General features: G+C 37.0%; 1 protein-coding gene across 1 annotated transcript in view; it reads right to left on the reverse strand.

The window, feature by feature from the left end:
• NEGR1 (neuronal growth regulator 1) overlaps nucleotides 1-12,940 on the reverse strand; it is an 860,988-nt gene that overhangs the window by 190,826 nt on the left and 657,222 nt on the right. The window contains exon 5 of the mRNA XM_059375117.1: nucleotides 2,660-2,780. Within this exon, the coding sequence (XP_059231100.1) occupies nucleotides 2,660-2,780 (121 nt within the window). The remainder of the gene's footprint in view (nucleotides 1-2,659; nucleotides 2,781-12,940) is intronic.

Raw genomic sequence — 12,940 nt, forward strand, 5'->3', positions numbered from 1 at the left:
AGTTTGTTGTGAAAATTAGATAAAATGCGTTAATGTCTGTTAACAATTTAGAATACTGCCCGTCAAACAGCAGATGCTTTTTACATAGATAGTTTTTCATTTTAATGAGATAAACATTAGAATGGCCTGGGCCCAGAAGGTAGGATGGTAAACAAACTCAGTGAGTGTAACAACCATCATTTAGCAACCAGAACCCTTCTCTTTCCTATTCTTGCACATTCTTTATTTTTTTTTAATATTTTATATATTTATTTGACAGAGATCACAAGTAGGCAGAGAGGCAGGCAGAGAGAGAGAGGAGGAAGCAGGTTCCCCACGGAGCAGAGAGCCCGATGTGGGGCTCGATCCCAGGACTGTGGGATCATGACCTGAGCTGAAGGCAGAGGCTTAACCCACTGAGCCACCCAGGTGCCCCTTCTTGCACATTCTTAAATTTGCTTCACTATAATTTTGAGAGGACTTTATATATTCGTGTGGTATTTGATAATCTGAGTATTTCCTCAAATAAAAACTTAACAAATGACAGATGTATACTCCACTCTGAAATGAAAGTATGTTGGCCTTTGACTAGTGCATTTGATTTTCACAGCTCCCAGATTTTCTCTAGGTGTGTGTGCTGGGAAAGGGCATTGATTGGGAAGAATCAATCCACCTTTTATAGTAGTGGTTCTAAACTCCTTTCAAAATATAATAAAAGCTATTGTCCATCTCTCCAGTAGGAAAAGAGTCACTGAAACTATGACTGTGGACACCAATGGGTCCTTTGCTGCTTTTGCTATAGGCCAAGAAAGTCGACTAAGGATGATTGTAGCCTTTTCTGACAATGGTTGCTGAATTTAGGAAAGGAAAAGAGAGGGAAATAGAAAAAAAAAATTTCAGGACATCATTTCACAAAATACTGGAAACCAAAAGGACTTTAACAAAGGAGCTCTCGTACTACTGGTGATAATTTTGTTAGCTTGTAAGAAAGGCCTAACATAGATTCAAAAGGGACTTTGAGAGATATGTAAAATATTTTATCATTATTTAAAATGCACTTTGTGGAAGAACCAGGGATCTGGGGAGCCCTTGCAAGGGAAGTTTCTGAGACCATAAAACCGAAGCTCCGTTCAGCCCACATCTACCAAAGAAGTCCTATTTTCATAGATATTACTAACTGGGTTTCTACATAAGATTGTATTTGAAAAAAGTGTTTCATAACTTACAGAGGATTGGAAACCACTCTATTGTCCATATAGGGAATCACACACTGAACTTCTGAATCTGGATTATCAGAATCTGAGAAAGGTTATTGGCTAATATATAATATTGTACCGTAGGACAAGGGTGACCACAGACTAGTTTATCTAATTCTAAGTATATAAAAAGTGGGGCTTCTATGAAGCCCCAAAAAGGTAGATTTAGAAGTAGTAAAAAGAATTAAGAATTGAGTACCCCAAATTACAGAAGAGGTTGCATTAAAAATAATTGCAAATAGTTGTAGATAAATGCAGAGTTGGTGATTCAGATCAATGAGATAGTTATGGGGACTTCCTTTATTGTTAAGGCTGATGTTGAAGAGGGAGAAGGTCTTCTAAAAATTCTTCTTTTGATTACAATTTAAGGGTAAAAAAAAGGTACCTGCTTAGGTCCCATCCACTATCATCCACTATGACAATATCTAAACTTTTATGACATTTCTCTGGTTTTCAGACTAGACATTTAGCTGTCATTAGTCATGAGCCATGGTATAAATAAGTAAACCCCATATATATATCTGTTGAACAGTGTGGAATTGCCAATATTTAGCTTTTTGACTAAAAATGGCAGTTTCGTATGGCCCAACCTAGCATTTTCTTGAACACGTTCTTCCCTAGTTTTGAGGCAAAGAAAAAAAAAAAAGATGTATTATAGATAATATCCTCCCCTCTGCATTCCATCTTCCAGTTAACCCACAGGGGTCCCACTCTTCTCTGATGGCTTGATAAGAGCAGCTGAAGAGGTCTGAATGAGCCTACTGGTTGAAAGTAAAGAAAGTAGTCAAGTCCTGTCTTTTGTTCAACAGCTCTTGTCAAGGCTTTTCCTGGGCTCCTCAAGGGGACAATCATATAGAGCTAAAGTTACAGTAGCCCTAAAATCCCCTTGGTTAGTCCTTTAACCATGTATTTTATCTCCTCTACAGGCCCTTTAGGGATAGCATATCTAAAACACAGTGTTCTATAAAATGAAATGTTAAAATGCTGTGCGGGAGAGTAAGGCAGGTGAAAGGGTTGAGACTTCTCAAGGAAGCCAGGCAGAGGCAGCAGCTCCGATTGCTTTTGGAGTGCACTCATGAAAGCTGTGCCCAGGTCCTTTAAAAGCTGGTTTCCTTCCCAAGTAAACATGGCAGCCAGCGAGAGCAATGGTGTGCTGGTTCACAAAGGAGGGGAAGAAGTGAAATGTATCAGCAGTGCAGGATTTGCAGGCATTTCTGGGATCACATAAAACCAAAGTGGACATTTCTTCTCAATGCTATTAGCTACTCATCCCTCCCGTGTGGGCCCCTTCGGTTTGCCTGCCTGCAAAGAGGCTGCTGAGAATCATTCAAGCCAGTTAAAGAAATGGCTTCAAGTAAGTATCTGAAACACAAACACATTAGCTCAAAGTGCTTGAAACACAGTAATAATCACAAAGTCCTTACTTCTTCTCTCCTTTGTACCATTCAAAGGCCGGAGGCGGCACACCTGCACCTTCGCATCTTATCAATCCACTGCGTCCTGGGGCCACGGTGCCAGATTTAATTTCCTGAATTGTAGGAGCAACTGAAAAAGAAACAAACAAACAAAGAAACTGGTGGGTAAGTAAAACTAATCTTCAGCAGAAATATAACACACATATATTTTTATTCCTTCTATATTCAAAGCAATCGTAGGCCTGATAGGCCAATGCATCACATTTTCAGTGTTTTATGCTTCTAATACAAGGCTAGTCATTTTCAGCTTCATTTTTCAAGTTGGACAATAGATGAATGTTCCCAAGGAGTGCAGAGTAAATGCAATACATTTTGGCCTTGCTTCCTGTTGGAAAAGTGGCATTGTTGAGGGGAACACTTCATCTTTACTCCAGTCAAACTACCCTCCCATAATAGCTCTCATTTATTGAGTGATCACTGGGAGCCAGTCCCTGGGCTGGGTGCTTTATGTTCATGATTTCTTCATGGCAATACTCAAATCTAGATGGTATTATCCCAATATCATAAATTGAACACTGAAGCTCAGAGAGGTTAAATAATTTATCTAAGGTCACACAGCTACTTAGCTGCAGAATTTGGGTTTAATACTGCCATACTGACTTATTAGTCTGTGTTTTCTTCTGTCTTTTCCTGTGCTTTAACAAATCAGTAATTTTTTTTTTTTTTTTTTTTTTTGGTTGTTTCTTCTACCTGAAATGCAATTCTTTTCCATTTCCACAGATGCAGGCTTGATTAGGTGTCTCCATACTGTCTCCTGTTGCTCTGGTTGAAAATAGTTTTCCCTTCTCTGAATAGTTTATCTAAATATCTCTCATACCATATACTTTCTATCTTGTATTGTAATTATTTATGGGTATGCCAGGCTTGCTTGTTAGCTGTCTGAAGGCAGGATGAGTATCTCGTCCATCTTTGCATGTTCAGAGATCAAAGCACACAAAATGATGCTTAAAAACTCCTTGTAGCATAGCCACTCCTTTACTCATCAAATAGTTGTTGAGTGATCAGTATATGCTGCACATTTCTCAAGGCACAAAGCAGTCCAACTCCCTAATGTGATGAAGCTTATGTTCTAGATGGAGGGAGGGATGTGGAGACAGACTATAAGCCGTACATAAAATAAATAAGCAATTTAAATAAACATTAGAAGGTGACAAGAGGGATGATAAAAAAAAACTAGGGCAAGATAAGAGAAATATGAGCAAGGAATAGATGGCAATTGTGTGTAGGGTGATCTGAGGAAGATTCATTGAGAAAGTGAGATTTGCATGAAGACTAGTAGTAAGTCTTTATGTAGTAAGTAGTAAGTAAGTAAGTAGTGAGTAAGTAAGACTTGTCATAAGGCCCTAAGGCTGAGGCAAGCCTGGTTTGTTTGAAAAATACCGAAGATAACCATGTGGCTGAGGCAAGAGAAAGCAGGGAGATCAGGAGATGGAGTGTGATGGTTCACTTTCTGTCAGCCTGACTGCATTGCAGTGTCTAGGTATGTGCCAAGCATTACTTTTGGGTTTGTCTGGTTCTGTATGGAAATATAATTCAGATCAGTGGACTCAGGCCCTCCCATGTGGGTGCACACCCTGCAGTCCCCTGAAGGCCTGAACAGAACAAAAGGCAGAGGAAGGGTGAATCCCCCATATCACCTGACTGCTTGAAGTAAAACATTGGTCTTCTGCCCTCAGACTAAGTTTTATCTTGTTGGCTCTCCTGGTTCTCATTGGCTTTCAGACTTGGACTGAGCTATACCATGGACTTCCCTGGGTTTTCACTTGCAGACAGCAACTTGGGGATCTTCTTAGCTTGCATAATCACGTGAGCTAGTCCTCATAATATAATCTCTTTGTGTGTGTGTGTATATGTGTGTGTAGGTAGATATGTATAAATATGTATGTTTGTATTTATCTCTCTAGACATCTAAAGATTTATAGACATATGTGTGTATATCCATATTGAAATATATCTATATAGAAATGTAGATATATATATATATATACACACACCCACATAGATTATTGGCTCTGTTTTTCTGGAGAGCTCTGACTGATGCATGGGGCCAAAGGATGGAAGATCCGATAGGACTGTGAAGGCCATTTTAAGGACTTGGTTTTACTCTGAGTGAAATGGTGAACTACCATAGAAGAGAGATATAAGCTGACTTTTATTTCAAAGGCAATTTTGGCTCCCGTGTTGAGAAAAGACAATAGTGAGGCCAGGAGGGAAGCTGAGCACTTGGAGGAAGCTGTGGCGGTTAGCAAGACAAGTGATGTTGCCAGCTCAGGTTAGGGTGGAGGCACTAGAGGTAGTGAAAGTAATTGGCTTTGAGTCTGTTGTGAAGTTGCAGCCAACAGGATTTTCCTAGCAGATGTGAAATAAAGAGATGAGTCCAGGGTGACTTCATCTGGCTTCACTGGAAGGTTAGAATACCAATTGCCTGAGATGGGTAAGATAGTAAGTTGATGAGTTTTAGAGAGAAACATTAAGAGTTGCATGCATGGGTCGTTTTCTTTTGAAAGATTTTGTTTTTTAGAGTAGTTTCTGTTCACACAAAACCGAGTGGAAGGTAGAGTTCTCCCATATACTCCTTGCCCCAGTATATGCATGGCCTCTCTGTTACTGATAGCCCACACCACAGTGGTACATTTGTTATAGCTGAACCTACACTGACACATCTTTATCACCTAAAATCCATAGTTTACATTAGTTTTCACTCGTTGTGTTGTATATCCTATGGGTTTAGAGGAAAGCATAATGACACATAACTATCATTATAATATCATACAAATGATTTTCACTGTCCTAAAAATCTTCTCAACTCTGCCTCTTAATCTCTACTATCCCTCCCCTCCCCCCGAAACTGCTGATCTTTTCATTGTTTCCAAAGTTTTGTATTTTCCAGATTGTTATATAGTTGTAATCATGGAGCATGTAACCTTTTCAGATTGACTTTTTCCCTTAGTGCTAGGCATTTACGGTTCTCCATGTCCTTTCATGGCTTGATAGACCAATTCTTTTTAGCACAGAATAATATTCCATCATCTGGAAGCACCACAATTTATTCATCCATCCACTTATTAAGAAATATCTTGGTTGTTTCCATGTATTGGCAATTATACATGAAGCTGCTGTAAATATCCATGCACAAGTTTTTGCATTCCTTTGGGTAAATACAAAGGAGTGCAATTGTTGAATCACACCATAAAGGCATGTTTAGTTTTGTAAGAAACTACCAAACTGTTTTCCAAAGTGAAAAACACTTTGCATTCCCGCCAGCAATGTAGGAGAGCTCTTGTTGGTCCACATCCTTGCCAGTATTTGGGGCTGTCAGTATTCCAGATTTTGCTCATTCTATTAGGTGTGTAGAGGATCCCATTGTTTTGATTTGCATTTCATTGCTGACATATGACATGGAGCATCTTTTCATATACTTAATTTTTATCTGTATATCTTTGGTGATGTATATCTTCTGTTAATGTCTTTGGCCCACTTTTTAAATTAGGTTGTTTTTATTCTTGTTTTTGAGTTTTCTTTTTATATTTTGGATAACTATCCTTTATCAGATGTGCCTTTTTAAAAATACTTTTCTGTGGATTCTGTTTTCAGACTCAATAGTGTTTCACAGAGTCAAAATTTAGCGAAATAAGTCAAGCGGAGAAAGACAACTATCATATGATCTCCCTGATATGAGGAAGTGGTGATGCAACATGGGGGCTTAAGTGGGTACGAGAAGAATAAATGAAAGAAGATGGGATTGGGAGGGAGACAAACCATAAGTGACTCTTAATCTCACAAAACAAACTGAGGGTTGCTGGGGGGAGGGGGTTTGGGAGAAGGGGGTGGTATTATGGACATTGGGGAGGGTATGTGTTTTGGTGAGTGCTGTGAAGTGTGTAAACCTGGTGATTCACAGACCTGTACCCCTGGGGATAAAAATATATGTTTATAAAAAATAAAAAATTATATTAAAAAAAAATTTCTAATTGTAATGAACTCCAGCTTATCAGTGATTTCTTCCATGGATGGTGTGTTCCTTTTGGTGTTGCAACTGTATCTGTCTATCATATCTATTTTCTAGATACACGTATCTATTTTTATAAATATTTTCTTTTTCTATCTCTCTTTTTAATATACTACATATTTGAAATAACACTATGAGAAAGCGTTGAATACAACAGGAACCTTGAAAATGCAAATACTAATTCATTCAGACAATAACCTGAGTTAGTGTGCACTCTGGATATATTTTAGGTTTCTTTAGAAAGCAATAAAAAAGAACAGAGTTTAATGATTTTTCAATATGCAGTGAATATGAAAACTGTAAACACCCTTACAACAGAACATTGCCCTTCCTTTTAAAAATACCCTAGGAAATTCATCATTTTTTGTTAAGGGTGATACTTCACTTTGAAATTATAGCACCTCTATTTCTCTGTGGTATTTTTATTCTTAATAGTAAAAGTTCAACTTATAGTTCTAGAAGGAAACTTGCAAAGAAATAGTATTTTTATTAAAGTGCTTGTTAATAACTTGGTAAAAAACAATAAAAAGTGTTACCAAAAATATTTGAAGAAAATGTTATGAGATAATACATATGCTCATTTTATATGCATATGTGTAGTATATATGTAAATATGTAAATATATTTACATATATATCTATGTGTGTATATACATACATATACACAAATATATATATACACATTCTTGCATACAATATAAGAAATCATTTAATAAATTTATTTATCTTTGTAAAGCAAAATTCACATCTCCCCATAAATGGCAATAGAATATCAAAAGATATCTATAAATAAAACTCCACTTATTTGTCAATTATTATGATACTTTTTTGCTTGTGCAAGGCCTAGGTAGGACTGTATTTCCACTCTTGTTCTCAGAGGTTTTAATCTCTCTTTCTCTCCCTGTCACACTAAGAGGCCATAACCTTTTATAATATCCAACTACTATTGAAGATGAAATAACCATATGCAACAGGAGATCCATCACAAGCTTCTATTGATAACCTGGTTAGTTTAATTACTCTCTTGTTTGTCAAGGGGTCCATGACTCATTATAAACAAAACCATGAAATCCGGAACATTGCCTGAAAACCCATGCGTAATGAACCGAAATAAAATCTAATTTGTCATTAAAAGGCTTTTATGCAGTTCTTTGTGCATATGGCTCAACACTAGGTGTTTTACCACACAAGTTAAAGGGACATTATCCTATTGTCTAGAGGTTCACAGGCTGCTCTGATGGACACAGAAAATGGAAAGATACCTAAAATGTCATATGGACGCATAGATGAAGAATGACTCAAGAATTAACATTGCACATAAGAAAAATGTCCTAAGAACAGTTTGTGTGTTAGAGAATTAAAGGGCTATGGGCTATGGGCAATCAATGTGGTGAGGGGAATCTGACGTAGATTTCATTTTGAGGTTAAAATTACACAATTGAGGGACACTAGGGTGGCTCAGTCAGTTAAGTGGCTGCCTTCTGCTCAGGTCATGATCCCAGGTCCTGAGATGGAGCTTTGCATCAGGCTCCCTGCTCAGTGGAGAGGCTGCTTCTTCCTCTCCCTCTGCCTGCCACTCTGCCTACTTTTGCTATCTCTCTGTCAAATAAATAAATAAAATCTTTAAAAAATAAAATAAGTTAAATTATACACTTGAACTTGAAGGTGCTATTGATTTTTCTCAGGGACATGAATGAGCCCTTATTCATATTATTCTCCCACTCTTAAAAATGACTGTTCAAGGGATGCCTGGGTAGCTCAGTGAGTTAAAGCCTTTGCCTTTGGCTCAGGTCATGATCCCAGGGCCTGGGATGGAGCCCTACATGGGGCTCGCTGCTCACCAGGGAGCCTGCTTCCCTCTCTCTCTGCCTGCCTCTCTGCCTACTTGTGATCTCTCTGTCAAATAAATAAACAAAAATCTTTAAAAAAAATGACTGTTCAAGAAGTGGGTTTAACCACTTACCTATTCTTCATTCCTATATTAAATATTTTTATTAGGGACCATGTTAATGAAAAAAAATGATATCCCTGGCCTCATAGGACTAACATTTTTGAGGGGTGTGTAGGTATGTATGCATATATATGCATGTCCAAGAGTAAGTAAATAAATAAACACTAAGAAAGTTGTATGAACTGAGATGGGAATTGAGCACAGTAAAATAAAAAGGAATTCCAAGATGTATTATTTTCTGTGGTGCAGTCATGGAGCCTCTTATTGATAAGGCAGTATTTGAGTAGAAAATTAAATGATGAGAGGAAAGAAATCATGTGGTCATCTGTAGTAAATTATTACAATTAAAAAAAACCAGAAAAGTTAAAGGCCTTGAGTTGAGAGCATGCTTGAGGTGGAAACATGCTTAAAAGATTTAAGCAGCAGCAAAATGGTCGTCATGGTCTGAGCAGATGAAAGGAAGATACAGAAAAGAAGATTGAGCAGGCAGCTGGGGCTCAATTTTTTGTAGAGTGTGGTAACCCATAGTAGAGCCTTTGAATTTTGTTCTAAGGAGATGAAGTTTTGGAGATTTTAAGCAGAATGACATGGTTTGATTAACTTTTCATAAATACTCTTTGGCTGCTGAGTAGTTCATGGTCTGCAGAGAGGCAGGAGAGGAAACAGGCAGAACTGCTAGGAGGCTGCTGTAGTAATTTTGAGGATGATGAGAAAGTCATGGCCAATCCATAAAAAAGGAAAGAATTGAGAGAAAATTTAATTAAATAGATCATTGGTCACACTGGACCTGAGTCAACTCATTTTAGTTAACTGGCAGTGACAGGACATTTTTAGAGAAATTCCAAGTTTATATCATTCTGAACCCTATTGCTTTGTGTAAATAAAATAGTTATATGGTCTCACAAATGTCTGGGTATACCAAGCAGGTTTCTTTTCTAGAGCACATCCCAGTGAAACTGTGATGTGCATGTATACCTTATGAATATTTTATAGTATAAAGCTTCTTCCAAACTTATGAGACCATGGAATAGTAGAAGGTTTTATATTGAAGTCTTGTGGGCCTAATATTTCTTGGGATTTAATCTGGGTATGTTGGACAGTGGGACTAGCAGATATCTAAGGTCTAGTCCACATCCTGTGTTATGTGATTCATGACTTACCAAGTCAACGGTCAACCTTGGTTTGACGGGTTTCTATGTACTCATGAGCTATAATGCACTCAAGAATTTTACATTAGGAAAAGGCCATGGTTATCATAAGGAGTAGTTGCTTATTTGCCAGAAATATATACCTCACAACAATTATGATTAAGTCTCAAACTGGAGCTGTAACAAGGAATTACAAGTATGTTAAGCTAAGTTGTACAAAGCACTCATTTTCTACTAAAAAAAATGTCCTGTGTTTTAAGAAATCATATTGAATCCTTTCTAGAAGAGACAATAAGTGGTAAAATATGAATGATTGCTCCCAGAACCTATTTCTTTTACCATGATATTCCATTGATCTGTGAATTTTGGCCCTGATCCAGTTGTGTAAGTTGCTTTTACAGGGAATGGGAGTGTAAAGATGGTCATCTCCATATGTTTATGTTTCTGGAACTGTTTTTTTTTCCCCCATAAAGATAGTTTTTGTTTTGCTCGGATGTAACTTCTTCCAATTATACCAAAGTAGCAAAACATGTGTATTACTTGAGCCTCTTAAATTCGTAAGTACAATGGCATCCTTTGGGATAGAATGATTTGTGTGCACTGCTGAAATTTAGGAATACTATCCTTATATCAAATTGTATATGGCTGTGAGCTGAAGCAATTGCATACTGAAATAAATAAATGTTAGGGAAATGTTACTAGACAGTTGTGGGGGACAGTAAAGAGCAGATGTTGGGAAAAGCCAGCAGTGAAAGAGTCAAGAGGGGATATTTAACACCTGTGTGATTAGATGCTCATAAAAGAGGAGTGTTTCCTTCTCATTTACTCAGTGGGATTATTTCCATTCATTGTTTAGCCAGTCATTTCAGGATGAAGATAATTAAAGGTTCTTCATCCAAAACTCCAGGCTCTGCAGGTGCAAGCAACAGAACCTCAGCACTTGGCACCCAATAAGCCTAATCAAGATTCAAGTTTTCTTAGTTACATGACAATAGCCACAAAGACCTTCTTCCTCTCTTGTCATTCCCAGTGGGAGCTTTGGTTTTGTACAAAGTTCTATTATCAAAAAGATGAGTGAATCCAAGAATTATTTCAATAGGCTTACGGAATTGAGGTAGTACAAATGAAACTCTACAGCTCCAAAGGCAAACAAATTTGACACCATCCCTCTCTCTCAAATGACGGACAATGATAAAAAAGCCATATTAAATAGTCACAGGGATAAAGAGTGAGCAATAGTAAAGAGAAGTAAATCATGAGGAAATCTTTCCTACAGAAGTTCTGTAGGAAAACTCTGTGGTAAATAAGCATGTTGACTTTGGTCTAAGTCATAGAACTTGTGAGCTACCCCAAAGAAGCCTCAGTCAGATAAACTGTCTTTGAAAAAAATGTAAGTTTTCCAGTACCCACTAGAAAACACATATATAGGAAGTGCTCAATACACAATTGTTACAAATGAGGATGATGATAGTTGAAAATTTCTTCTTTGAAGATAGGTTGCACCTTAGGGTAAGGAATAATGACAGTCATTCAAAGGCTGTCACAGATCTTACTGAAGTGGATCACAAGGTCAGTAAACCCTTTCCATGAAGGAATTATGTCCTTGCCTAATGGACTAATTTGATCTTAAAGAAAGCTGAAAACTCCATGTTATTGCTAAGAGAAATTTTTTAAAAACAATTCACCTAGTCAAGTTTTTTTTTTTTTTAAATCAAATTAGTGAAATATAGTTGAAAAATAATCCTCATCACCTAAAGGACTTTCACATTGAATACCTCTGCTTAGTTTTCACAGGGGATGAAAATAAGACAGTTTGTAATGTACCTCCAGCTTCCCCAAGACCTTAAACATTTACACAGTCACAAAATAGTGCAGTGAAAGGCTTTTCTTTGCAGCCAAACAAAAGTGGTTGTAACATTCACTATCTGAGTTACTTAACCCTTCTAAACCCCAGTTTTCTCATCCATAAAATAAATAGTGCCTACTTCATAGGACTGCTATATGGACAACATAAAACACTTTATGGGGGCCCAGAAATAAACCCACAATATAGGGTTAATTAATCTTCCACAAAAAAGGCAAGAATATGTACTGGGAAAAAGATAGTCTCTTCAAAGTGTTGGGAAAATTGGATGGTTATATGCAAAAGAATGAAACTGGAATACTTTCTTTCACCATACACAAAAATAAACTGAAAATGGATTAAGAACCTAAATGTGGGATCTGAAAGCATAAAAATCCTGGAAGAGAGCACAGGCAGTAATTTCTCTGATACTGGCCATAACAGCATCTTTCTAGATATGTCTACCAAGGCAAGGGAAACAAAAGCAAAAATAAACTATCAGGATTTCATCTAAATAAAAAGCTTCTAAATAGCAAAGGAAATGACCAACCAAACTAAAAGACCACCTACTGAAAGGAAGAAGATATTTGCAAGTGACATCTGATAAAGAATCAGTATCCAAAATATATAAAGAATTTATACAGCTGAACAACCCAAACCCAAATAATCTAAGCAAAAGCTGGGCAGAAGGCATGAAGAGACATTTACAAAGAAGACATACAGATGGTCAACAGACCCAATAATGCTATATATTAACTACACTGAAATTAAAAACAAAAACAAACTTCATGGAAAGTGTTACCTTAGTGCTTTGCACTGAATTAGCAGTCAATAAAAATATTAGCTATTATTAAACATTATTACTAGTGTATAGGATATCATAGTTATGCTCCCTTTAAGAACATGAGATCATAAGGTATGGATAGAAAAGGAACTGACTTTTAAAAAATTCATTGTCTTGGTATAACAAGCAAGTCATTAATTTAATTAAAAGCTGTACCAGTATAAATTTTTACTTTCCCAGAATTCCATGAATACCCCGCTTTTTAACTGTAGTTAACCAAAAAAATCTTCTCTGAAAGCCATTTGTAGGAGACCTTGTCTAATTTCTCAATGACCAAAAAGTGAGAGGCTTGGATTCAATAATGTGATAGAACATCAAAAGTGTATGGAACACAAAGGTGTTCTTTCTAGAAAGATATGCAGTTGTGGACATTCTTTATGTGTTAGGGCATATAAAAGATCAATGTATCGATTCAGTTAAGCTTATGATGAGATCA

This window comes from Mustela nigripes, chromosome 14 (genome assembly GCF_022355385.1).
Source record: "Mustela nigripes isolate SB6536 chromosome 14, MUSNIG.SB6536, whole genome shotgun sequence".
Taxonomy (NCBI): Eukaryota; Metazoa; Chordata; class Mammalia; order Carnivora; family Mustelidae; genus Mustela; species Mustela nigripes.